The following is a 27,188-nucleotide window of genomic DNA, read 5'->3' on the forward strand; positions in this document are numbered from 1 at the left end:
AATGGTTGGTTCCGCTAGGCCCTTCACGATCTCTGTCCACTGCCTCGGGGCCTTGGCGGTGCCCTCTGCATAGCAACCTTACTCCCTTTTACCCACCTGTCACCATGTAACCTATGTACTTGGTGATCGGCGCTCACTCCCACCCGCAAGCCCCTGAGCCAGAGGTTCTGACTGGAGCCTCATCCCCAGCATCTGCGGTAGTGCTGGTCGCAGAGTAAACTTCCATCACTGGGTAAGAGATGTTTCTCTAACCCCAGTCCTTCTCAACCACCTTTGCCTCTTACCACTTGCGCTGTTGTTGACTTGATATTTTATTTAAAATTAACTGTGTTAATCATACGTTACCCCCCCTCTCAAACCAGCATCACAGGTCACAGTGAAATTAAATACACAGTGAAAACAATAGTGAGTTCTGCCCATTGAGGCCACAAACTGAAGACTATGACTTTAAGGGCTACTTCTCAGTTAAAAAGCAAGTGACAAAACACATTAGCACCAAATAGACTTTCTCTGACAAAATCAGACATTTTCAGAGTCATAAAGGGAACACCTTTCTCACCGTGCAGTTATCCAATGGCATGCCCAGGAGCCCTCTGACATCACCTGGCAGGTGGACTCCAGACTCTGAGAACCACTGCATGAGACAAGGGGAGAGCCCAAACCCCTTTGGGAAGAGAACGGCTGGTTCAGGGATCAGGATTCAGGAAGGAACCCCCAGTCCCAGCATGGTGAGGGGCTTGATGGAATGGAAGCCAGGCCTAACCTCTCAGGTCCAGCGGGAGTTTGGGGGTACCCCCAGGGTTGACTGTCAGGGGAAGGGAATGGCTCTCACCACAAAGACCCCCAGAATAGGCCCTGCTGGTGATGACAGTCCTCAGTGCTGGGCTGGGGCTGGGGGGCAGTCAGCCACTCCCCGTCTCACCCCTCTACTACCTTTGCTAGGGACACTCAACATCCCCTGTGGGTTCTACCCCCACAGTGAACCCTTCTTAGGCCATACAGGCCTGTGTGGAACAAACCCTATTTTACAGTCCTACCATAAACATACACGTAATGCAGGGTGAAGACGGGTCGTACCTTTTCTACCTTCTAGAGGTACAAAACCTAAAATCAAGCATAGGTTTTTCTCAAAATAGAGCTTTGAGGTTGGCAAGCCTAGCCAACTCCTCAGAGGAATTGCAAACAAGTTCCATAGTTTCATCAGCCAGAGAGATCTTGACACGAGCCCTCCAGAGCCCGACCCGTGTGCCACACTCCAGTCATCTCCGACAGGGGCTGCCACAGGCGTAAAAGGCAACGAAGACCAAGTGTTAACAGAGTGAGATTTTGCAGCAGGTTCTGTCTGGGACTCTGTTCCCCTGTGGATCTTTGAACTGGCGTACGCACATGCCTTAACCTTCCTGAACAGGTCTGCATGATGGGAGGGAGCCGCCTGTATTCTTAAGCTCAAAAGGACAGAAATTTGCTTTTCGAAAAGCTTGTCCTTTTGTGTGCCAGCCTGGCTTTGGTGCTTTGTTGGCAGGTTGACTTAAAAGTGCCTGTAATTGCCCTGGCGGTTTGGCTCAGCGGTTAGAGCGTCGGCCTGCGGTCCAGAGAGACCCGGGTTCGGTTTCCGCTAAGGGCACGTACCTTGGTTGCAGTTTGTCCCTGGCCCTGGTGGGACATGCGGATGGCAGCCACTCGATGTGTCCCTTTCACATCGATGTTTCTCTCTCTCTCTCCCCCTCCCACTCTATCTGAACAAAAAATGGAAAAATGTCCTTGGATGAGGATAAAAAAAAAGTGCCTGTAATTATTTAATAGAAGCAAATGCCTCCATGATTAGAAAGGCACTTAATGGGCTCCCTCCCGTTTGCCTGATGATAACCACCAAGGACAACTCTCTCTCTCTGTTTCAGAGGCCCCCTCCCCCTGGAAACTCCGCAGTGACTCGCCAGGTATCATGCCTTCAGCTTTGCTGCGGCTCGTGTGTGTTACACTCGGTTTCCATTTCCTTTCTGCCCATCGCGCCCTCCCTGCCCCCTTTTACGGCCCTTGCACATTTCTGTGAGATTCCTGCAAAATCTGAAGGCTTGGACATCGTAGTTCAAAACTGTCTTTCATTACAACCAAGATCAAAAGGACCTAATGTCTTGACCCATTCCCCTTCCCTGTTTCCGCTTTGGCATGACACGGCACCGAATGTGTCTTTGTCACCGTGTGTTGATGAGTTTAGAGGCTGTCACTTAGAGTACTCTTACCTGCATAGGAGGTCCTCTCTTACACTGTTAGGGACACTCGGCTGTGCTGAGCAGGTATAACTCCAAAATATGGTACGTTCCTGGAGAATGGCTTCAGTCTGGCTGGTCGAGTTCACTAACCAGAATTAACAAGGCGCAGGTTCACGATACCGCAGCCCAGAAACGTGTCCCTCCGTGGCTGGGCACTCACAAACTTGTCTGAGAAGAAAAGAGCTCGCCATGCCACCTGACACGTGCGAGGGCTGTGTGGGGCTTCAGCTAGGCCTAGCTCCTAACTATTTCCCCTGCGCAAGGGGGGCTGCAGGCCACCCACAGAGCTACGCAGTCCCGGCAGAGCCTTTTCCAGAACTCTCACTGGCACGCACTCACGGACTGGGGAATGGGTACCCCAGACTCTAGGACCCACTTGGGGCCCTTCACAAGACAGAGTGAAGAGGTCTCGATTTCTCGGGGATTCTAACAACTCTTTCAGACAGACAACTAGGCAACTGGGGCCTGGTTTTCCTCTCATCCGCCTTGAGAGGCCGAGCAAGCCCTGCCTTGTGTCCATCTTCTCTTTCCAAGAATCTCAGCTTTGCTGTCACTACCCAAATACTTAAAGCTGCAGGGCACCTTGCAGGAGCTTTCGGCCTCTAGAACCCACAGCCTTCAAGCAGCTCACTGGGAGCAGAGAGCTGGCTGCATTCTAGGGCTGGCTGGAGTGTGGGACCCATGAGAATGGGAACCCAGTCCCGGTGAGGCAGCAGTGCTTGCACCCTTGTGCTGGGCCCTGGCGTGCCGACAGCACCTTGAGTAAGTTCTTTTCAGTCCACAAATAGGATCCAAATTCTCCAGGACCAGACTCGTTAAGAAAACCTTTAGCGGGGGCGCTTACTTCCTATGACAGATAAGCCAGTGTCAACCTTTGCCTAGGGTTTGAAACCCGTTCCTTCCAGAAAGATACCTGAACCAGAACAAAAAGGCTTGCAGACTGCAGCCGAAGAGGGGGACGTGCAGTGACCCAGGGCACGGTCTCCTTCCCAGGCCAAGGGAGCACGTTTACCAATTAGCAAATACAGGCTGTCCGGGGGCAGAGCACCCAGAGCCTGGCCCCTGCCATCCCATCAAGTCTGAACAAGGTAGAAGTGGGAGAGAGACGCCTGCACTACTGCTGTTCCCCCAATACTCCGAGACCCCGTTCTCTGACCCAAATTCATGGACAAAGACTTTCCAAGTGTCACCCAGAGAAAGTGATGGAAATTTAGTTCTCAGGGAGGGAGAGGCCTAGAAGCTGCCCTGACGTGAATGAGGCTGGCCTGATCTAGCTGGGAGTGGCTACAACTTTAAGTATTTATTCCTGATCGCCGTACCTCGGGAATACCATCCGCTGCACCCGGTGGGTCTTCCCAGCCCCATTTTCTCCCACCCTCGGACCCCAATCCTATTGGGAGTCACCTTCTCAGCGATCAGGATTCTCTGGGCCTTGCTTGCGCCTCCAGTCTTACCTGTCTGAGTTGTTCTTGACTCAAGTATCAATAAATGGGATGGGCTCACCTTTGTGGCTTTTCTGTCCAGCCTTTGTGTGGGCAAGTGGGTCGTTTCTCTTACAGAAAGTCTGCTTTCTTCTTAGACATTCTAAAATGATTTAAGACCTGACCTCTGAATTGGGTCAAAACAGGGCCAGGTGGCCAGAGCCCAACACAATTATTGGCTGTGGTCACTGAGGAGGAGGGAAACATTTCTCCCAAACAGTGAAGGTTACATGCAGGTGGGGCTGACCTTCCCTCCTCCTGCCTGCCCCACCCTCCTAGGTAAAGCCTCACTTCAGGCGACCAGGGTCACCTGAGGGTAATGCAGGTGGTAACTCTGGGCTTCAGGCAGGACAGATATGGGAACAGTAAGGACAGAAAAGAATGTCCTACCAGCTAGAGCTAAAAATACACCTTGGATTAACATGTTCAACTTATTTTTCTAACAAATATTAATTGAACACTTATTATAAGCCATGAACGGTGGCTGCTGTGGTAAGCGAAACACAGATGAGATCCCCCAGGGGAACTCAGCCCAAGAATGCTGCTCCACAAAAGCTGGGGGGTGGGGGCGCTATGTTGCCTTTAACCAGAGAGCAACCCTCTGGCATCTGCGCAGTGACCTGTTCCCCTCAGGGCTGCCCTTATCATTCATTTTCTCCTTCCCATCAAAAACCTAAAGCCCCCCCCCCCCCCAGGACAAGGTGCAGAATGAGAACATGCCACTTCTCCACACCTACCCCACAGGGTATAAATAAGCCCATGGGGATGTGGTCACTGCAGTAGACCAGAATCCCACGGGTCGGCAAATGACCAGGCCAATAGTCCTGCTCTGAAGAACCTACTTCCCCAACCCCAGCTGATCAAATGTAACCATACCTTGTAATTGGTCAATATTTGTTGACTTCACCCTCCGTATTTGTCTCATTTGAGTTTGTTTTTTATACTTTCCAAAAATCTCTTACAGCCTCAAGGGTGATTTCTGTACTAAAGCAAGGTGTGTTTTTCTTAAAACCCACAGGCGAGGAAACGAGACCTCTTTTGTTCCCTCTAGAAGGTCTGGAGGCCGTAGAGTTATTGAAAACGCAGATGGTTCCGATGAGGAAATGGATGCTCGAGATGCAGACTTCAATGGAACCAAAGCCAGTGAATAGACAACTTGCTGAAAACAAAACTAAACAACACCCAGTGGACTCTGCTTAGCACTGTCTAAATCCATTTCCAAACTCCAAAATCACAGACACCTCTCACAGTGAACATAAACACCACCCTGTGCTCAGGGCATCCATTTAAGTTTTGAATCGTGTACCAAATGAGAAAAACCAACGGGAGACACAGACACACCCACTCCCCCTCTATCAAGGAATTATGCAGAGGTTTTGAGTTTTTAGAAAAATATATCCACGGTAACTTGATCACCGGCAACTTAGTTTACATGAAATGGGGAGAAAGTCACCAAAGTGGGTGCCACTGCGCCCCCACTCCCAAGCCATTCTCTAACATGTGTACCCTTCCAACATTGTGAGTAGGACCTGGTTTGAAAATCTTTCCCTGTCCTGGTCACCACACCTCAGACACACACAGATCACCGAGACCAAGTGCCTTCTGCAGTCACCCGAATGAAAAAGGAGACACTGCTCGACCGGACAAGAGCAGGAATGTTACACTGTTTTGTATACACCCCGACTGTATTTAAGAACACCCTCACTAATAAATAAAAGGTTATAAATCACTAGAACGTAGTTGGCTCTTCTGGTGTTTTCCACAGGGGAAAGAATGGGGCAGCATTCTCCTTTAATCCTCACGAGGGCCCTATGAAGTCAGGGTTACTTCGTGAATGGAGAAATGGAGGCCTAGGGAGGTCAAATAAATTGCCCAAGCTCCCACCCGGCAAAAAGAACCGAGTACAAAGTGAGTCAGTGCGAAGGGCTTCTCCAACCAGGAGGTGGGTGGCCCAAAGCTGGGGGAAACATCACCAGGAAGAACATCTTTATCCATCAAAACCAGTGCACATATAGTGTGAATACAAGACTTCCTTGAATTTTTAACTTAAAACACAAGACTTCACCCAGCAGGGGTTAACAATCTTTGGAAAGGCCAGAGAGTAAATATTTTCATTTATATATGGTCTTTATCACAGATTCATTATCATTATTTTTAACCCTAAGCCGACTGGTTGCTTCCCTCACGACCCCAACCAGGGCCGGGACCGAACCACAACCGAGGTACGTGCCCTTGACCAGAATCAAACCCTCGACTCTTTGGTCCGCGGGCCAACATTCTAACTGCTGAGCCAAACTGGCCAGGGATTTGTTTTTAAACCCTTTAAAAACATAAAAACCATGCTTAGTGTGAGGGCCATAAAAGACCGGGCTGTGGGCCTGTCCTTCCTCAGCTTGCGTGCTGCAGATTCCTTGCAAACACAATGATTCCATGCACCGACTCCACGGGCTCAAATAGATTTGAGAGGAGAGGAAATACGGAAACCAAGACGACTCCGCTGAATGACCAGATGCCCATATACCCTGAACAATACACCAACGTATTCCAAGTGTAGTTTTAAGAAGCTGATTTAAAGAGAAATGTTTAAACAGCAGGTTTTTTCATACTTGGTTACTTGGTTGAAAACCAAGTTTTCATCACCATACAAGCAAACACAAAAGAAGCACAAGCAAAGCGGCATGCATTGACCACAACCACACACTGGTTAAAATTAGTTTCTCTTGATTTTATTGTTCTTTTAAAAAAATAAAAGTACATCTTTTACAGATACAGGTTAGAATGTTTCTAGAATAATGAATAAGGCAGTCAAGTTTAATCCTGTTGAATTTCAGTAGCACTTGAAAAGTTCTTTTCAAATCAAGGATATTTTTGCTGTTCTTTTGGAAAAATAACTTAGTAACAAAAGGAAGGTTGTTGAACTACACACACGCTCCTGAATTCATGTCATCTTTGGCCTGTGACCGAAAGTGTGAAACAGCAGTTCACGACAAGCAGAGATGAGCATGTACACCATCCACGTCCACAAAACTGTGTTCACTTCTTTGACAAGGAAGCTTCCAACAACAATCCTGGTGGTTGACTCTTATTTGAAGGTCATGTTGATTTCATTATGGCCTTCAGCGAAATCCTATGCTTAAAGGTTGTATTTACAAAGCCACTCCACCCCAGTGACCTTGAGGGTCCTGAAGCAAAGGTCACCCCCAAGCCAGGGATGGGGCTTAGGGCAACTAATGGTCAGGACAGATCTAAAGAGGACACAGATTTTCTACTGACCGGTCCACACAATATGTACTCTGACACTCAAGCACACCTCTAAAAGCTTCAACGAGAATTAAATGGGAGGAGGTACATACACCAGTTTTAATAAGCACATGCCTAGTCTACTCTCCGCTCCTAGACGTGATTCCAGGGCGCAGGTCCTTGCTGTGCCATACAGTGTCGGGAGACTTTGTTCTGGAAGACAGCTCCAGCTGAATGGGCTGGCGTGAGCCTGAGGTGGACTCAGATCCCCCTTGGAAAGCGTCTCTGTACGTTAAAAACACCTCTCAAGACCAACCAGAACTTGGGTCAGCTCAAAATGATGGGGTAGCCTCAGCACCCACACCTCAGAGCCCTTTCCAGGGGGGCCTGTTTGTCCCTCTCTGTCTGCAACACACCAACAAGGAGGCTGGGATTATGAGACATTTCATAGGGCCAACCACCAGGGCCACGGGCGATGGCTTCAGTCACTGGCTAGTGTGCCTGCTTGCCCATATTTCTCAAACTATCTTAGAAAAACAAAAACCCAGTGTGAGGAGTGGGGAGGAAAGGTAACAACTCCAGCTGCACAGACACCAGCGGCTTCATTTCTGCGGGTTTCCTAAAGCAACATCTTGACTACACCTTGGGCTGACGGCAGGGATGGTGAGGACAGATTTGAAGGCGGCTTCCCAAACTCCAGGCGTTTTCCTGACCTTCAGACAGAGCAAACCAAATTAAGCAGACAGTACAGCTGGGACGGACTGACCGGCACCTGGGCCCACGGTTCTAAGAGCGAATATCGAGAGTCAGGAGCAGTGTCACTGCGTCTCAATTTTCTCTCCTGTGAAATGAAGAAAAGGACTCTGGCTATCTAGCTCTCTCGTTCCCAAGGCCACACAAAAAGCCCAGGTGCAGAAGATCCTCTAAAAACACCCACTGCTAAAGGTCTAGAAGTGGTGTGCATGCCACGGAAAACGATGCTTCATTTCCTGTCATCTGTCTGCTGCGGACCTACCAAATTGATGTGGCCTGGGGTCCAGTAAGACGGCAGCACATCTAGAAAGTTTCCGGAGCTGGAAGCTGCCCTGATTTTCTTCAGGCGAGAAAATAAAGCCATGAGAGGTCAGATTTGTTTCCCAATGCAGTGACTGGCTTCAGGATTCCAGTCTGGCTGGAATTTAGTGCCAGTTTCCAGAAGGTTCTAAAGTTGTTGTTGTTGTTTTTAAGGAAAAAACCCTCTCCTGGAGGAAGCAGAGCAGTGTTTGAAGCTCAAGTCCCACACAAGTCATTTATACAGGACACCCTCAGTGTGACCAGGAGCCAGGGCTGCAGAATCTGATAATAAACACGAGCCTCTCCTTGGCCATTTGCCCCAACAGAAGACACCACCTAACTGTCTCCAGGGATGGAGAGAGAGGATCAGGTTCACTGACATAATCCTGCAACTTTTAAGAAATGGCTTTCGGTCAGGGGTTAGAGGCTCCCCACCTGGAGTGACAACAAAAGGCACTGACCCTTTATCGCCCAGAGGCACGCTGGTGCTGCTTGGCCGTCTGTCACTGCCATCCCGGTTCTTGCTCCCCCGCCCTGAGGTGGGGCCACCTGTTCGGTTTGGGGACTGCTCGTACACGAAGTTCCGGCAGGATGCAAGTTTGGACTCCAGTGCCTAGAGAAAAAAGTGCTTTCATCTTTCAAGTTAAAGACCAGGACTCGTATCTCTCACTGGAGCCTGTGTGCAGAGAGTAACCGAGCACAGTGTGTTGTGTGCTGGAATTCCAAAGTGGGGCCCCGAGGAACCCAATGCACAGCCCAATCTTAGACCTACCGGCCTAAGATACTGAGCTGCTTCCTGGAAAATCACTAACCTGACTGCATATCCAACTCTGCCTATGGGAAATATGAAAGCAGTTTCAGGGATCATTCCCTTTTGTTTACCTTCTTGAACATGCACCGAGATGCAAGAGTTTTGAACAAGGACTCTACCTTGTTGTAAACAGACCTCACAAAACCCAAAAGGGCACTGAGACCACCCCAGGCTTCTTTATAATCTAACTGTGCAAAGTATTAAAACAGAGACCTGTTCATATAACAGAAAACCAGACAACCAAAAGCCCAAAGTAAAAACTTAAGAAAGGAGTTATAAGCTCCGATCAAGATGCAGCTCTGCACACATACATTCTGGTTGACAACAGGCTGGCAGGAGTTAAATTATGTGGCCTTCCCAGCTTCATTTTTAAAAATAAAAGGAACTACAAAGAATACCTATGTAATTTCTGAAGCACAAAAGGATCTTTCCCTGTAATTAATATGAAACCTACAAAGTCAAGTTCCCTGCCCTAGCCTTTCAAGATTTTTTTTTTTTTTTTATCCTCACCCAAGGACATTTTTCCATTGTTTGTTCAGACAGAATGGGAGGGGGAGAGAGAGAGAGAAACATCGATGTGAAAGGGACACATCGAGTGGTTGCCACCCACACGACCCAACCAGGGCCGGGGACAAACTGCAACCGAGGTACGTGCCCTTAGTGGGAACTGAACCCGGGTCTCTCTGGACCGCAGGCCGACGCTCTAACCGCTGAGCCAAACCGGCCAGGGCTCAAGATTTTCTCTCTAATACCCTGAGAAATAAAAACAAAAGAAGGCAATTTTCAAATGTTTCTGTTTTTTCAAATTAAAAACAAAAATCAGAGATACTTTCTGAACTCCCCAAATTCCAAGGAAAAAAGGTACAGGGAAAGAAAGATCTACCCAGGGATCAAAGGGATGACTCGGAGTCAGGCTCTGGGTGTTTGCCTATAACAACGCCGACAGAAGCTTCTGTGATTATAAGGGACACACAGACCCAGAGCTGCACTTAGAACTCATGGATTCTGTTAAAGGGACAGGAACTGGTAAGGTTGTCCCTCGCAAATATCCTGAAGGACAGGCAAGAAGCCACAGCAAACCCCAGGGAGGCAGCAGCTGGTCTTACCCCTACTTTCCGCAGCAGGTCTCCCACGATGTTGAGGGCTGATATCCGGGCTGCAGGCGTGAGAGGAGTGCCGCCCACGGAGTCGTCCAGACCTGGGCATGCAAAAGGAAGCGCACATAGTAGTGACCCACAGTCACTGTGTCAGCTGGCATCTCTAAATGCAAAATCCCAGGGGTAGGCGAGGGAAGCGACTCTTGCCTTGGTTCTGGACGCTGCCCTATTTCATTCAATAGTTAGTTAACTGTCTCACACAGTAAGAGTCTACTATAACCAACCCTTAGCAGCCTTATGCTTACCATATTAAATATTTATCTTTCCATGTCATCTTTTACAATGAAACCAACACACGCCCTCCTGAAATCCTAGAAATTCCACACAGCAATTTAACATGAAGAGCCTCTGAGACCACATTTGTAAGGAGTCTACTCCACACAGCCTCTCTCCTCAAAGCGGGACCCAGGGACCAGCAGCAAGGATCATGTGAGCACTTGTTAGAAATGCATCTCAGGCTGTGCGCAGACCTGCTGAATCCGAGACGCGTTTAATGAGATGCCCAGCTGATTCATGTGCCTGCCCAAGTGTGGAAAACACTACTTTAAACTTGGATTCTGAAATCTCACCAGTCTCTTCACCCTAGGGGACAAGCTAAAGGATAGGCAGTATATAGCAGTGTAAGCCCTGGAGCCAGCTGGCCAGGGCTTGAATCCCAACTCTGCCATTCACAGCTGTGTGACAAGCCACTCAACTCAAGGCCTGTCTCCTCATCCATCAAATAAGGGTAGCACCTTCATTATTTGCACCTTGGGTCTATGGTGAGGATTCAGTGAGGTCATCTATATGCAAAGCACTTTAAGCAGAGTGACTGGCATATACTGAACACTCAATAATCGTCTATTATTATTATTATTTGCTATTAAGTGATCCTTGAGGATCTCACAGTTAATCAGTCAGCAGAGGATCTGGGGTGAATACTCAAACTCCTAATTTTTACAACACAGCACAGGTTGCACTGGCTCCATTTCTAGTTGGATATATTGCTGGACCCACAAAACATTTTTATTTGGTTACTGAAATTTTAAATTTGGGAGAGTGCATATTCAACAAGAGGATTTCTGGCTTCTGGTGAAGAATGGAAATGTCTGCTAATGTTGGGCCTAAATTTCCCGTGGCAGGAGCAGAACCTCCTCTGGATAAGGCTTCTATTTTCTAGTTTACCACAGACTCCACTGCTCTCTATTGCCTCACACCCAAGAGGCTCTTCTCACTTGCCTCAGTGCTGTGCCCTGTGAGCATCCCAGTTTGCTCCCTGCTATCTAGCCCAGTCCAATTTTTCTCTCACCCAGGAAAGCTTTGTGAAGCAAAGTCAGTCCTCCCCACCCCCATTCTCCTTACCACGTCTGAACGTCCCCGGTGTGGTTAAGCTAGAACTGGGTCCCCGATGAGCCACAGGAGTGGACGGCACAGAGCCAGTGGCCTGCACAGCTGTGTCTGTCCTTTCAGCTGCCACCGAACTGGGTATGGGGGTCCTGGGTTTCTCCTGCTTTTGCTGCACAGCCAATTCCTGCCGCAAATCTGGACCAGAAAAAAGATTCAGATTAAATCCTTGCTTTGGAGGTTGGGGTGGGATAGGAGGGGAGGGGGCAGCAGTAGATACCGGTCGAGGAAAAGAAGTATCAGGGTGAGAAATTTTAGGTGGAAACCCTGAATGACATGAAACCCACAGGATATTGCCTAGTAGGCTTGTAAAACTATACAACTTTTCTTTTGAGTAAAAAAAAAAAAAGATTTAAAAATATTTAACTACGGCAATGATACACGAATGCTGTTATTGTTTCAAAAATATTCCAACGTGGCAGGGTACGTAGAATACTAAGTAAAAAAAAATGTGCTTCCACAATCCATCCCCAAATGCCCCTCCTCACTCATAATGACTATAACACAGAAATATTTCCAATCCTTTTTCTCTGCATTTTCAACATACAATTTATACAGGGTGGGGCAAAAGTAGGTTTATAGTTGTTCATATGGAAAATAATACAATAAACTCTGTGTTTCAAGTGCTTACAACTGTAAAGCTACTTTTGCCCCACCCTGTATGTATATATCTATTAAGCATCTAATATGAATTATTATGTAGCATAAACAGAAACATACATCTATGACTTATCTTCCTCCTTCAGTGATATGTCCTAACAAGTGTTCTAAGACCATGTTTATATCTGTACCTTGTTAGCTCTAACAACTGCTTAACATTCCACAAATAAGTCTATGTAATTTATTTAACCACTTCCTTACTGATGGGCATTTAGGAACAACTACCTTTTAATTTTTTGTTGTTGCCTGCTATTTTTTCTCAGGCCAGAAATAGAACCTGCAACCCAGGTACATGCCATTGACTGGGAATCAAACCCACAACCCTATGGTGAGCAGGCCAAAGCTCTAACCACCAAGCCACACCAGCCAGGGCAGAACAACTACCTTTCTTTTTTTTTTTTTTTTTTTTATTATTGAAAGTATAGCCCTGGCAGGTTTGGCTCAGCAGTTAGAGCATTGGCCTTTGGTCCAGAGAGATCTGGGTTCGGTTCCCGCTTAAGGGCACATATTTCAGGTGCAGTTTGTCCTCGGCCCTGGTTGGGTCCTGCAGGTGGCAACCACTCGATGTGTCCCTTTCATGTCGATGTTTCTTTCTCTCTCTCTCTCTCTCTCCCTCCCACTCTATCTGAACAAACAATGGAAAAATGTCCTTGGGTGAGGATAATAAATACATAAATACATAAATAAATAAAAAGAAAGTATTACAGATGTCCCCGTTTTTCCCCCACTGACCCCCTCCTTCCTGCTCCCACCCTCCTTCTGCCTTCCCCAGCCTGGAGTCCGTGTGGATTGGTTGTGCATATAAGTTCTTTGGTTTATCTCTTCCCTCCCCTCCCACCCCCCCATCCCTCTGAGGTTTGTTAGTCTGTTCCCTACTTCCATGATTCTGGATCTCTTTTGATCGACAGCTTATTTTGTTCATTATGTTCCATCAATAAGTGAGATCGTGTGGTACTTGTCCTTCTCTGACTGGCTTATTTCACTTAGCATAATACTCTCCAAGTTCCTCCATGTCGTCTCAAAGGGTAAGAGATCTTTCTTTCTTACAGCTGCATAGTATTCCATTGTGTAACTGTATCACAGCTTTTTTATCCACTCATCTACTGATGGGCACTTCTATTATAAATAGCACTGCTATGAACATAGGGGTGAGAACAACTACCTTTGAAACTTGAGTTTTTCTTTTTAATCCTCCTACTGGCCACATAGAAACTAAATTAATGTTATTAACAATTAATTCAAACTTTGAAAAAATATCTTATATATCCAACTTGGATGATACACCAATGTCTTATTACACTTTGAAGGCTCTACCTCTGGAATTGCCAACCTCCAAAGAGCAAATGCTGATGAAGTTTCAGAGTTCTAAGCCACATATGTCAGCTGTTATCAAGTTACAAAAGTAATGGCCTAGCTGGCAATTCCGTCAACAGAAATTCTCCCCCACAAAACTCTTGTGCTCCTCCTGAGCATAAAGCCAGTGGAGGGTTTAAACACCCACAAGAGGACCTGGCTGATTTGGCTCAGCAGTTAGAATGTCAGCCCATGGACTCAGGGGTTGCAGGTTCAATTCCCAGCCAAGGGCACGTACCTGGTTTATAGGTTCAATCCCAATCCTTTGGGGTCATTCGAGAGGTAACCAATCAATGTGTCCCTCATACACTGATGTTTCTCTCCCCTCCTCCTTCCCCCTCCCTCCCTTCTACTCTATCTAAAAATGAATGGAAAAATATCCTCAGGTAAAGATTAACAAATAAATACCCACGAGTGGTCTTTCCAGTCTGAACATCTGACCATTCTTAGCAAGGGGTGGGAACCAAGTGTTGTGATTCCCACACCCCCTGACCAGCCTGTGTGCCAAGCAGGGTGCAGATTTCCAGCAAAGGTAACACCAGGCAGTGTTCTCAGGTAGGGAGAGGGGTCAATGCTGGTGAGGGTACGTGGAACAAAACCAAGGCCTCCTGACCTCTGGCTTCATCTTTCAGTCGCTGAACAGATTCTAGGAGATTCTCCTTCTCATCAAGCTCGCTCTCCAAGAAGGCATTTCTTTCAATGGCTTGATTCAAGCGCTGCTCAAAGTCTTCCAGAGACATGATTGTGGCCCTGGGGAAGAAAAAGGCAAAGCTGTTCAAGAGAGCAATAGGCCACATCCATCTGGGAGTTGAAAGGGTCAGATACATGAGGGCGTGATTCCCAGCTGGAAATCACTGGCACTTCCCAGATACCACAGACATGAGCAAGCCCCTTATCTCCTGGGACCTGGGCTCTTCACCTGCAAAATGGGAATTGTCTTAGTTCATAAGGTACAGGAGGCTGTCCTGAGGATTAAGTGAGATAATGTCCATACAAAACTTAGCAATGAACCAAGGCCTCAGTAGAATACAAGGCCCAGTCAATGGCCAGCAGGTCCATCTTCTCTTCAAGATGCACACTGCAAACAGTCAGAATTTAGTCAGAATATCCTACTAAAATGCATACACAGTGTGATCACATGCATTTAATTTCTCAGTTACTGTAAAAAGTTTAAAAAGTTAAAAATGCCCAGCCACAGCCCAGCTGCTCTGTTAACAATCACTTCTTGTGAAGAGTGTAGACATTCACTGGAATGCTGTGCTACAGGCACTGAGAGGTGCAGTAATCAAGAAATCTGTTCCTCTGAGGCAGAGAATAGGTAGCTTGCACAGTGTCCTCATATGCAAAGCAGGGATGGTAACAGTGCCTCCACAGAGGGGTGGGGTGGGGACAAGTAGAGTAATGCAGGAAGCGGGCAACAGATGTTTCACACGTAAGTGCTCAATAAATGTCAGCAATTTTTATTAGTGACCCCATGTTTGTCTCCAGAAGACCTTTAACATCCTGCTCATTGTATCTCACGGTGACTAGAAGCGTATGTTGGGAGTGGAACCCGTAAGTTAACACCTGGCTCTTCCACATAAGATAAGTGTCCTTGGGTAAGTTAATGACTCTGGGCCCTCAACAGCAAAGTGGGGTTGATTCGATTACTCAACATATTCTACTATGCCAGATTAGGTCATATTAGTACCTACCCTCAAAGGGTCTTAAGAGGTAAATAAGATAAAGTTACCAAAAGTATCTGAAAAAAACAACAATAAAGGGATAATATTTAGGAATTAACACTGAAATCGGTTAAAATGACCCTAAGGCTGACATGTCAAAAAAGATGAAATACACAAGAGAATTTAATTGATGGTAAAGGTGGTATAATCATTGATGAAATATGGCTAGTTCAACGGTAGGTTTGAGGACTAAAAGGTAGCCACCTATAAAAAATTAATGCCGGATCCAAACCTCATACTATACCCCCAAGATAAATTCCACCTGGATCAGAAATTTAACTCAATATTTGGTCAAAATCAACTACTGGCTTCTGGAATGCCAGAGAACTGAAAACCAACGTCAGAGAGATTTCTGGCATTCCTCCTCCTGTGTGGATCAATGATCGTGTGAGTGTAATCAGTGTTGGTAATACCAGCAGGGCACAGCACTTAGATCTACTGTTATTATACGAGTACTTACTTTCCACTAAAAGGTAAGCACCTAGTTGTAACCTGCGTGAAAACAGCTTTATGTGCCTCATACACTGAAATTGTGTCAAATGATGTATAACAGCATATTTATTATTATAAGAGTAAAATGCTGCAATACATAACTGTGAAAGCTGTTAATCTCATGCAGTTCTTGAGAACTTTAAAATAAATAGAGAAATGGTTTTAATAAATATGAATATAAAGAGATACATTTGTTAGATAACGGAGAACATGTCCCTTTTGAGCAAATAAATACTTTTAAGTCTATGTATTACCTCATGATCATTAGAATGGCCACTTTCTAAAAAGCAGAAAATAAGTGTTGATGAGGATGCAGAAAAGTTGGAACCTTTGTTCACTATTGGTTAGAATGTAAGAGCAGTCACTATGGAAAATAGTATGGAGGTTCCTTAAAAAAATAAAAAATATCCCTGGTCGGTGTAGCTCAGTTGGTTGAGCATCCTCCTGTGTACTGAAAGGTTGCCAGTTCGATTCCCAGTCAGAAGATACCCAGGTTGTGGGCTCAATCCCTGGTCAGGGTGCATGCTGGAGACAACCGATCAATGTTTCTCTCACACATCAATTTCTCTCTCTCTCTCTCTCTATCAATAAAAATATATTTTAGAAAATAAAATTAATTAATAAAATAAAATAAAAAACAGAATGACCATATGATCCAGCAATCATACTTCTGGGTATACATCCAAAAGAATTAACAGTAGGATCTCAAGAGATATTTGTACAATCATGTTCATACTAAGCAATACTATTCACAATATATAAGAGGTGAAAGTAAATCAAGAGTTCATCAACAGCCCTGGCCGGTTTGGCTCAGTGGTTAGAGTGTTGGCCCATGGACAGAAGAGCCATGGGTTTGATTGCTAGTCAAGGGCACATACCTGGGTTGCAGGTTGATCCCCGGCCCTGGTCAGTCATGCAGGAGGCAACCAATCAATGTCTCTCTCTGACATCAATTTCTCTCTCTCCCCCGCCCCCACTCTAAAAATCAATGGAAAAATATCCTTGGGTGATGATTAACAACAACAAAAAAAGAATCCATCAACAGTTAAATGCATAAAGGAAATGCAATACATACAAGCAATGGAATATTATGCAATCTTAAAAAAGGAGAAAATCCTATCACATGTTACAATATACATGAACCTCAAGGACATTATGCTAAGGGACCAAAGCAGTCACAAAAGGACAAATGTTGTATGATTCCATTCATATGGAGTATCCAAGGTGGTCAAAATCAGAGAAACAGAAAGTAGAAAGGTAATTATGAAGGGCTGGAGGGAAAAAGGGGAATTAATGTTTGGTGGGTTTCTAGTTTCAATGTTGTAAGATGGAAAACCTTTGGAGATTTGTTGCAAAATGATGTTAATACAGTTAACACTACTGAACTCTACATTTAAAAACAGTCAAGATGGCCCTGGCCAGTTCGGCTCAGGGGTTGAGCGTTGGCCTGTGGACTGGAGAGTCCCAGGTTCGGTTACCGCTAGGGGTATGTACCACCAAAATAACAAAAACAAAAAACGGTCAAGATAGTAAATTTGATAAATCAACTTTAATCATGTAGAACTTTTTTGGCACGTTAAATAAAATAACCTTTAAGGAATGTATTTAATTTTTAGTTACTTCCAATTAGGCCCTAAGTTTTTCAAGGTTGTCCTTGCACAAGGTTAAGCCCCCTCCTCAGTTTAATATAAGCCATTTAGTGTTACAGAGGTAGAGTGTAGGGTCCATAACAAGCAAATAGCTGATGGAGCCAAGAAATTACTGTTCTGCAGCAGACTGTCAAATGTTACAAATGTAACCATTAAAATTTTATTTAAAAATTTTAATGTTTTTGCCCAGCCGGTGTGGATCAATGGTTAAGCGTTGACCCATGCACCAAGAGGTCGCCAGTTCAATTCCCGGTCAAGCACATGCCCAGGTTGTGGGCCAAATCCCCAGTAGGGAGCATGCAGGAGGTGGCCAATCGATGTTCTCTCTCATCAATATTTCCATCTCTCCCTCTCCCTTCCTCTCTCTCTAAAATCAATAAAGAGCCCTGGCCAGTTTGGCTCAGCGGTTAGAGCATCGGCCTGCGGTCCGGAGAGACCTGGGTTCGGTTCCCACTAAAGGAGCAGATCTCGGTTGCAGTTTGTCCCCGGCCCTGGTTGGTCGTGCGGGTGGCAGCCACTTGATGTGTCCCTTTCACATCGATGTTTCTCTCTCTCTCTCTTCCTCTCTCTCCCTCCCACTCTATCTGAACAAAAAATGGAAAAATGTCCTCAGGTGAGGATAATGAATAAGTAAATAAATAAAATCAGTAAAGAAAAAAATTATAATGTTTTTAAGCTTTTGGTGTTTTTTTTTTGTTAAATAAAAGTTTAGTGTTCCAGAACTTTATTCATTATAAAATGGTGCCTGGGACCTCTATCTCATCTGATTTAACATTCAACTATTCATCACTTGAAAAAAAAAAAACACATCAGATTTACAACTAAACTACAGAACCACCTGAAATGTAGCTGAACAGAAGTCCTACAACTAAGGCTATATAGAAGAAGCCATGTTGAGACAGGAGGGGCAGAGACGAGGAACAGGCTGGTCCCACACCCATGCATGGCAGATAAAAACTGGAAGGAATATCTTGGCTGTGGAGGTTCCCCAAGGAGTGAGAAGTCCTAGTCCCACACCAGGCACCCCAGCCCAGGGTTCCAGTGCCAGGGAGAGAAGTCACAAGAACTTCTGGCTGTAAAAACTAGTAGGGATTGTGGCTGAGTGAGGAGGGTTTCTGGAGTCCCAGGCATTCCTCTTAAAGGGCCCACACATGGACTTACTTGGACTCCCTCCCTCTGAGCTCCAACACTGGGGCAGCAGCTCAAAACGCACCAGGTGCTTACGGGGAGGAACTGAATTCCCTGGCGAGGGTTGGAGAGAAAGCTTTCTCCCAAACAGAAGTGTTGACAGAGGCCATTGTTCCTTTGCTGAGTCCTCCACAGAGCGAGCTTACAGGGGGTACTATGTCTGAGTCTCCATCAACCTGGCTATCACTGCTTACTCTACCCTGGAGATTCCCTGAGACCTCCCCCTACCCAACTTTTGGGCCCACCAAATCTGTTTCTAGTGGCTTTTCCATACAAATGGCCTGTCTTGGCACATGCTTCAGACTTCCCTAAAATCTTTCAAACAAGCGGTATCTATCCTCAGCATGCCCCATGCCTCTTGCTAAGTGAGCCCAGGCCTGGCACTAGTGGCAGCCATCCTTGGTTCACAACTTGGCCTTTCCTAGACATCTCTAAGCCCACCACAAGTAGCAGCTATCTGCAGATCACTTTGTAGCTCATGTCGGGAGGCTCAAAGAAGAACACAGGCAGCAGCTGACCTTGGCCTGCACCTCCTGGCCATCACACCCAGTGGACAACTTCATACCACATCCAAGCACCATCCAAACACCTTCACAAGTGACACACTCAAGCGGAAGACTCAGCAGGGCACCAGGGCCCCATTGAAGTCCTGCTCTGTGAGGTGGGCCCCTGCACAGCTGTTTCAGCCAGTCCTTGCAGCTGATCGGTCTGAGGGTAAATCTCTCCAGCTGATGTACCTACAGAAATCAATGCTCAACTACAACAAGAGGGTGCAAATGGGGTGGGGTGAATGGGGCACACATGAGGAGTGCCCAGATTGGGTGAACAGGGAGGCTGCACTATTGGATCCTACAGCCACCCACTACATTAGGCCACTCTGCCAAGCCTGGGAGTCATAGCAACTCTACCTTATACATAGAAACAAACACAGGGAGGCTGACAAAATGAGGAGACAAAGAAATACAGTGATACCTCGGTTCTCGAACATAATTCGTTCCAGGAGGACGGTCGAGAACCAAATTGTTCGAGAACCGAAGCAATGAAACCCAATAGGAAATAATGGAAACTGGATTAATTCGTTCCAAGCCCCAGAAAATGCCTATTTACTGGCCTAATCTGTATATAATATGTAGAAAAACATAAGTCTCAACAAGAAATAAAAGTGTACAGTATGTCTAAGGGTTAAATTCAGTGTAAAGCGTGACTCTCTCCACAAAGCGTGACTCTCTCCACAAAGCGTGACTCTCTCTCTGCACTCACACTGATGACGCAAGCAAGGCGCGCTGGGCCGAATGAACGCCATTCGGCTCAACTCGGCTCATCTCGGAAGTTCGAGTTCCAAATATTTGTTCGGATTCCAAGACAAAAGTTTCTCGAATCTCCTGGTCGAATACCGATTTGGTCGAAATCCGAGGCGTTCGAGAACCGAGGTGTACGTCTCAAATTAAAGAATAGAAAAAAACTCCAGAAAAAGAACTAAATGAAAACAAACAATCTGCTAGATGCAGAGTTCAAAACACTGATTATAAGGATGCTCAATGAACTTAGTAAGAACTTCAACAGCATAACAAAGGGCATGGAAGCCATAAAAAAGAACTAGTCAGAAATGAAGGATGCACTAACTGAAATGAAGAATAATTTACAGGGAATCAACAATATAGTAGATAAATCCAAGAGACAAATCAGCAACTTGGAATATAGGGAAGCAAAAAACAGCCAATCAGAAGAGCAAAAGAGATAAATGAATTTTAAAAAAATGAGGATAGTGTAAGGAGCCTCTGGGACAACTTCAAGCATACCAACAATCACACTATGGGGGTGCCAAAAGGAGAAGAGCGAGAGTAAGAAACTGAAAACCTATTTGAAAAAAGGATGGAAAACTTCTCTAACCTGGTGAAGGAAATAGACACACAAGTCCAGAAAGTGCAGAGTCCAAACAAGATGAACCCAAAGAGGCCCACACCAAGACACGTCATAATTAAAATACAAAAGGTTAAAGACAGAGAGAATCTAAAAGCAGCAAGAAAAAAGCAGTTAGTTACCTACAAAGGGAGCTCCCATAAGACTGTCAGCTGATTTCTCAAAAGAAGCTTTGTGACAAAGCACAAAACTCTACATGAGAGAACAGGACTAGACCAAGAATTATAAACTGTTCAGCACTGTTGGTGTGAACTGTAAAAAGAGAGTGAGGCAGGATTGCTAAATAGGGGCCCACTAAGAGCTCTATATGCCATCTAATTGAAAAATATGTAACCATATGTTAGAATTATTCAAACATAATTGAAATGCCAAGGTTTTAAATTAAAACAGAAAAGTATATTTAATATAAACTTCTGAAACTCTTAAAAAATACATCAGTTCAGGATCAATAGTTTTGTATTTTGCCTTAGAAGAAACCAATTCAGGGGAACGAATTAAGAGTGCCTGGAAATGAACACCAATCCATTTTACTTTAAAATGTTCCCAGAAGAGGAGGGAAAAGGACAGAAGAGTGAATGGAAGTTACACTGACCATTTCTCAGGACCAAAATGGAATTACAACTAAAATAAAGAAAAGTCATCTGGAACAACCAACTGAAGACAAGCTAGAGAGAACCCTTATAAAGAGGAGCCCAAATCAAGACTGGCAGGAGGTGGGAGGCAGGAGAGGACTGGCTGGGCTCCCACAGGCAGCAGCTGAGGGCTATCTTAGCTGAGAGAAGTTCCCTCTGAGAAGTTTGGGGTTTAAACCCCAAGCGGGCCCAGGCCAGTTTGGCTCAGCGGTTAGAGTGTCGGCCTGCGGTCTGGAGAGACCCGGGTTCAGTTCCCGCTAAGGGCATGTACTTCGGTTGCGGTTTGTCCCCGGCCCTGGTTGGTCGTGCGGGTGGCAGCCACTCGATGTGTCCCTTCACGTCGATGTTTCTCTCTCTCTCTCTCTCTCCCTCTCCCCCTTCCTCTCTCTCCCTCCCACTCTATTTGTACAAAAAATGGAAAAATATCCTCGGGTGAGGATAAAAAAATAAAATAAATTAAAAAAAAAAACCCAAGCAGGCTCCCCAGCACAGAGTGGTGAAGAGGGAAAGGCACCCACATAACACCTGGCTATGAAAAACACCAGAGCAGAGGTTCTGTCCAGCAGGGAGAGGGGCTGGCAACACCAGCACCCACCTGAAGGGCCAGCACACTAAATGAACGGCTACAGCCACTCAATTTGGGTTCCTGTAGAGGGAGTGTGGACTGGACTGGAGCTGCATGAGGAGAGTTGGAGATTTGTGGTGCTGGAAAAAAGCTGGGGAAGAGGCTATCAGGAACCCTATACTGTTATTCCCCTATGTTACAGAAAACATTTTTCTCAGGCAATCATTTCCCATCAAAGCAGCTTTGGGGAGGAGGGGTGGGCTGAAAAGGAGTGACTGCCCCACCCATTGAAACTTAACCCCTGCTGGGGGAAGCACAACCTGAGACTCATTAACTGCCAGAGACTACCAGCCAGCCAGTAGGCAGACAAGCCTCTGAATGCTTTGAGCCTTGAGCCTGGCTCTCAGTTGTTGGGTTTTGTGGTTCTGGGGACCAAGCTGTGAAGGCTGCTGCCTGGGCCCCTGTGCTGAGTCATTAACCCACTCTGTAGAAACCATTTTCTTCAGGCAAAGTTTTCCTCTCAAAGCAGCTTCAGCCCCTGTGTGTTTGGAGGGGTGCCTCACCCGGTGGAAATCCTCTCACCCTGCCCATTGTGTGGGGGAGCTTATGTCTCCTGTCCAAGTGAAGACCACAATCTGAGGCTCATTAAATGACTGAGACTAACATCAGCCTGCAGGCAGAGGTGGATCTCTGGGATATTTGAATCTTTGCTTGGCCTGTGACTCTACCCTGGAGAATAAGACCAGACATTGGTGTTCAACTTGGTCCATTTCATAAACATCCAAACTGAGCAGAGAGAGGCACAATCTGTAGAACACTGATATCCACAGGGAGATTTTGGCAGGCTCCAAACCCTGATGAGACAGCCAAAATGGTGAAACAAAGTAACAAATCCCAAATGAAAGAATAAGAGAATTCTCCAGAAAAAGGGCTAAATGATAAGGAGATAAGCAAGTTATCAGATATAGAGTTCAGAGTAATGATTATGAGGATGTTCAACAGCATGAGGAAAGATACAGAAACAATGAGAAACACCCAATTGTAAATCAAGAATAACACAGCAGAAATAAAGAACACATTGGAAGGAATAACCAGCAAAATAGAAGATGAGAATCGGATCAGCAAATTAGAAGACAGGGTGGAAAAAAACTGACTCAATTAGAGAACCAAAGAGGAAAAAACAATTAAAAAACAAGAGCAGCCACTATGGAAAACACTATGGTGTTTCCTCAAAAACTTAAAAGATCGAATTACAATTTGACCCAGTGATTCCACTTCTAAAGATATACCCTAAGAAGCCTGAAACACCAATCAGAAAGAATATATGTACCCTATGTTCATAGCAGCACTATTTATAATCACTAAGATCTGGAAACAGCCCAAGTGTCCATCAATAGATGAGTGGATAAAAAGGCTGTGATACATATATACAATGGAATACTATGCAGCTGTAAGAATGAAATATCTCTTACCCTTTGAGATGACATGAATGGACCTGAAGAGTATTATCCTAAGCGAAACAAGCCAATCAGAGAAATACAAATATCATATGATCTCACTTATTTGTGGAATATAAGGAACAAAATAATCTGATGAATAAAATAGACCCAGAGACAGAGAAGTAGGGTATAGACTGACAAACCTCATAGGGAGTTGGGAGGGAGGGAAGAGATAAACCACAGAACTTATATGCATGCATGCATAACCTTGGACATAGACAACAATCCTGGGGACAGGAGCGGAGGGAGATCAGGAGGAGGGTGTCAATGGAGGAAAAAGGAGAAACATCTGTAACAAAAATAAATTAATAATAAAAAACAACAACAAAAAAAGAGGAGGACAGTTTGGGAAAATATAAAATGTAACAACACCCACATCATAAGAGTACCAGAAGAAGAAAGCGAGCAAGGGTTAGAGAATCTGTTTGAAGAAATAGCGACATGAAACTTCCCTAACTTGGTGAAGAAAAAAGGCATGCAAATTCAAGAAGCTCAGATAGTCCCAAGCGAGAAGAACCTGAAGAGGCCCACGCCAAGACACATCATAATTAAAAGGCCCCAAATTAAAGACAAAGAGAGAATCTTAAAGGCAGCAAGAGAAAATCAACTGGTTACCCAAAAAGCAGCTCCCATAGGCTGTAAACTGCTTTCCCAACAGGCCAGAAAGGAATGGCATAAAGTAATCAAGGTAATGAAAAACAAGGATCTGAATCCAACACTACTCTATCCGGCAAGGCTATCATTCAAAATAGAAGGTGAAATAAAGATCTTCCCAGACAAAAGGGGGAAAAAAAAGCTAAGGGAATATATTTACACCAAACCAGCACTGCAAAAATGTTAAAGGAACTGCTATAATAAGCAGAAGAAACAGAGAGAGAAACAGGCATAATAAATAAAAATGGCAATGATTAAGTACATATCAATAATAATATTTAAATTGATTAAATGCTCCAATCAAAAGACAGAGAGTAGCCCTGGCCAGTTTGGCTCAGCGGTTAAAGCATCAGCCTGCAGACCAGGGAGACCCGGGTTTGGTTCCCACTAAGGGCACATACCTTGGTTGTAGTTTGTCCTCGGCCCCAGTTGGGCTTGTGTGGTTTGACAACCAGTTGATGTGTCTCTCTCACATCAATGTTTCTTTCTCTCTCTCTCCCTCCCACTCTATCTGAAGATAAATGCAAAAAATGTTCTAGGGTGAAGATTGGAAAAAAAAAAAAAAAAAGACAATGGGTAGCTGAATGAATAAAAAAGCATGACCCATATATATGTTGTCTACAAGAGACTCATCGCAGAACAAAAGACTCACACAGGTTGAAAGTGAAGGAATGGGAAAAAAATTTTCCAAGCAAATGGAAATGAAAAAAAAAAAAAAGCTGTGATAGCAATATTCATATCTGATAAAATAGACTTCAAAATGGAGGCCATAACAACAGACAAAGGACACTACAAAATATTAAAAGGATCATTCCAACAAGATGATATAACCTTGATAAACATATATATACCCAATATTGGAGCACCAAAATATATTTTAAAACTTCTGGAGAACTTCAAGGGAGAAATCAACAACAATACAATCATAGTAGGGGACTTCAACACCCCACTGATAACACTGGATAGATCCTCTAGACAACAAATTAACACGGAAGCAAGAACCTAAATGATGCACTAGATCAGATGGATTTAATTGATATTTACAAAGAATTACATCGCCAACCTGCAGAATTCACATTCTTCTCAAGTGCACATGGAACATTCTCAGAGATAGACCACATTTTAGGACACAAACTAAGTCTCTACAAGTTCAAGAAGACTGAAATCATATCAAGCATCTTCTCAGATTACAATGGCATGGAAGTAGAAATTAATTACAACAAAAACACTCAAATACATGGAGGCTAAATAGCATGTTATTAAACAATAAATTGGTTACCAAGGAGATCAAGGAAGAAATAAAAGACTTCCTAGAAATCAATGAAAATGAACACACAATAACACAAAATCTATGGGACGCAGTGAAAGTAGCCCTGAGAGGGAAGTTCATAGCAATACAGGCCTACCTCAAGAAACAAGAAAAATTTCTAATAGACTATCTAACCATACAACCTAAAGAACTAGAAAGTGGTCCAGCTGGTGTGGCTCAGTGGTTGAGCATCGACCCATGCACCAGGAGGTCACTGGTTCTATTCCCAGTCAGGACACATGCCCAAGTTGTGGGCCTGATCCCCAGTGGGGGTCATGCAGAAGGCAGCCAACTGATGTTCTATCTCAACGATGTTTCTCTCTCTCTCTCCCTATCTAAAATCAAGGAAAAAAAAAAAAGAACTAGAAAGTGAACAAAAAGAAAATCCCAAGTAGAAGGAAAAAAATAATAAAGGTCAAAGCAGAAATAAATGACAGAGAGACTGCTCCCCCAAAAATTCAAAAGATCAATGAAACCAAGAGCTAGTTCTTTGAAAAGATAAACAAGATTGATGAACCATTAGCCAGACCCACCAAGAAACAAAGAGGACCCAAATAAACAAAATCAGAAACAGAAGTAACAACTGACACCACAGAAATACAAAGGATTGTTAGAAAATACTATGACTCTAGTACACTGCTGGTGGGAATGGAGACTGGTGCAGCCACTATGGAAAACAATATGGTATTTCCTCAAACTATTAAAAATTGAACTGCCATCTGACCCAGTGATTCCACTTCTAGGAATATATCCTAAGCAGCTTGAAACACCAATCAGAAAGAATATATGCACCCCTATGTTCATAGCAGCCCTATTTACAATAGCTAAGTAGATGAGTTTGGACAAGAAAGCTATGATACCTTTACACAATGGAGTACAATGCAGCTGTAAGAAAGAGATCTCTTATCCTTTGAGATGACATGGAGGGACCTGGAGAGTATTATGCTAAGTGAAATAAGCCAATCAGAGAAAGACAAGTACCACATAATCTCACTTATTTATGGAACTATCACAAACAAAATAAGCTGACGATCAAAAGAGATCCAGGGACATGGAAGTAAGGAACGACTGACAAATTTCAGAGGAAGGAGGTGTGGGAGGGCGGGAAGAGATAAACCAAAAAACTTATATGCATATATGCACAACCAATGGACAGAGACAATAGTTTGGGAAAAGCAGGAGGGAGTTGGGAAGGGGGGGGGGTCAATGGGGGAAATAAGGGGAGACATCTGTAATACTTTCAACAATAAAGATTAAAAGAAAAGAAACTTTACAAGCCAGAAGAGATTAGCAAGAAATATTCAAAATGATGAAAAGCAAGGACCTTCAACCAAAATTACTGTACCCAGCAAAGCTATCATTGAGAATCAAAGGATATATAAAGAGCTTCCCAGACAAGACAGTATTGCATGAAATGTTAAAGGTTCTTCTTTAAGAAGAATAAAAGATACAGAGAACATTTTGACAGTTGCCAGATGAGAGGGTGTTTGGGGGAATGGGTGAAAAAGGTGAAGGGATTAAGAAGTATAAATTGGTTGTTACAGAATAGTCATGGGGATGTAAAGAACAGCATGAGGAACATAGTCAATAATATTCTAATAACTATGTTTGGTGTCAGATGGGTGTAAAATATATCAGGAATATCACTTAGTAACTTATATAATGTTTAGTCACTGGAGTACACCTGAAATTAATATAATATTGTATGTCATTAAAAAAGAAAAAGAGCCCTGGCCAGTTTGGCTCAGTGGTTAGAGTGTCGGCCTGCGGTCCAGAGAGACCCGGGTTCGGTTCGCGCTAACGGTGTGTACCTCGGTTGCAGTTTGTCCTCAGCCCTGGTTGGGTCGTGTGGGTGGCAACCACTTGTGTCCCTTTCACGTCGATGTTTCTCTCTCTCTCTCTCCCTCCCACTCTATCTGAACAAAATATCGAAAAATGTCCTCGGGTGAGGATAAAATAAATAAATAAAAAATAAAATATGTTAAAAAAAAAAATAGAAAAAGAGAAAGACAAAAATACTACTAGAAGAAAACATAGGCGAATTGCTTTATTCCGTTGGAATGCAGAAGGCCCTTCTAACTAGGACTAATAAATTTGACTACATAGAAATCAAATAAGTTTTGACAGTAGCATACATACAATAGACAA

General features: G+C 44.5%; 2 protein-coding genes across 6 annotated transcripts in view; one reads left to right on the forward strand and one right to left on the reverse strand.

Annotated features, from left to right (window-relative positions):
• Positions 1 to 4,912, forward strand: part of MYH11 (myosin heavy chain 11) — a 122,133-nt gene extending 117,221 nt beyond the window's left edge. The window contains exons 41-42 of one of the 2 annotated variants that reach the window (XM_036278637.1): positions 1,899 to 1,937; positions 4,770 to 4,912. In XM_036278637.1, coding sequence (XP_036134530.1) covers positions 1,899 to 1,929 — 31 coding nt within the window. In that variant the 3' untranslated portion in view covers positions 1,930 to 1,937; positions 4,770 to 4,912. The remainder of the gene's footprint in view (positions 1 to 1,898; positions 1,938 to 4,769) is intronic. The other variant, XM_036278636.1, reaches the window with a different exon arrangement.
• Positions 4,913 to 6,483: 1,571 nt separating this feature from the next.
• Positions 6,484 to 27,188, reverse strand: part of NDE1 (nudE neurodevelopment protein 1) — a 44,306-nt gene continuing 23,601 nt past the window's right edge. For 3 of the 4 annotated variants that reach the window (XM_036278639.1, XM_036278640.1, XM_036278638.1), the window contains exons 5-9: positions 14,022 to 14,158; positions 11,354 to 11,533; positions 9,962 to 10,053; positions 8,506 to 8,657; positions 6,484 to 7,704 (exon numbers count right to left, since the gene is read on the reverse strand). In XM_036278639.1, the coding sequence (XP_036134532.1) occupies positions 7,611 to 7,704; positions 8,506 to 8,657; positions 9,962 to 10,053; positions 11,354 to 11,533; positions 14,022 to 14,158 (655 nt within the window). In that variant the 3' untranslated portion in view covers positions 6,484 to 7,610. Of the gene's footprint in view, positions 7,705 to 7,804; positions 7,833 to 8,505; positions 8,658 to 9,961; positions 10,054 to 11,353; positions 11,534 to 14,021; positions 14,159 to 27,188 lie in introns of those variants that run through there. The other variant, XM_036278641.1, reaches the window with a different exon arrangement.

The sequence above is a fragment of the Molossus molossus genome, unplaced genomic scaffold (genome assembly GCF_014108415.1).
Source record: "Molossus molossus isolate mMolMol1 unplaced genomic scaffold, mMolMol1.p scaffold_m16_p_3, whole genome shotgun sequence".
Lineage (NCBI taxonomy): Eukaryota > Metazoa > Chordata > Mammalia > Chiroptera > Molossidae > Molossus > Molossus molossus.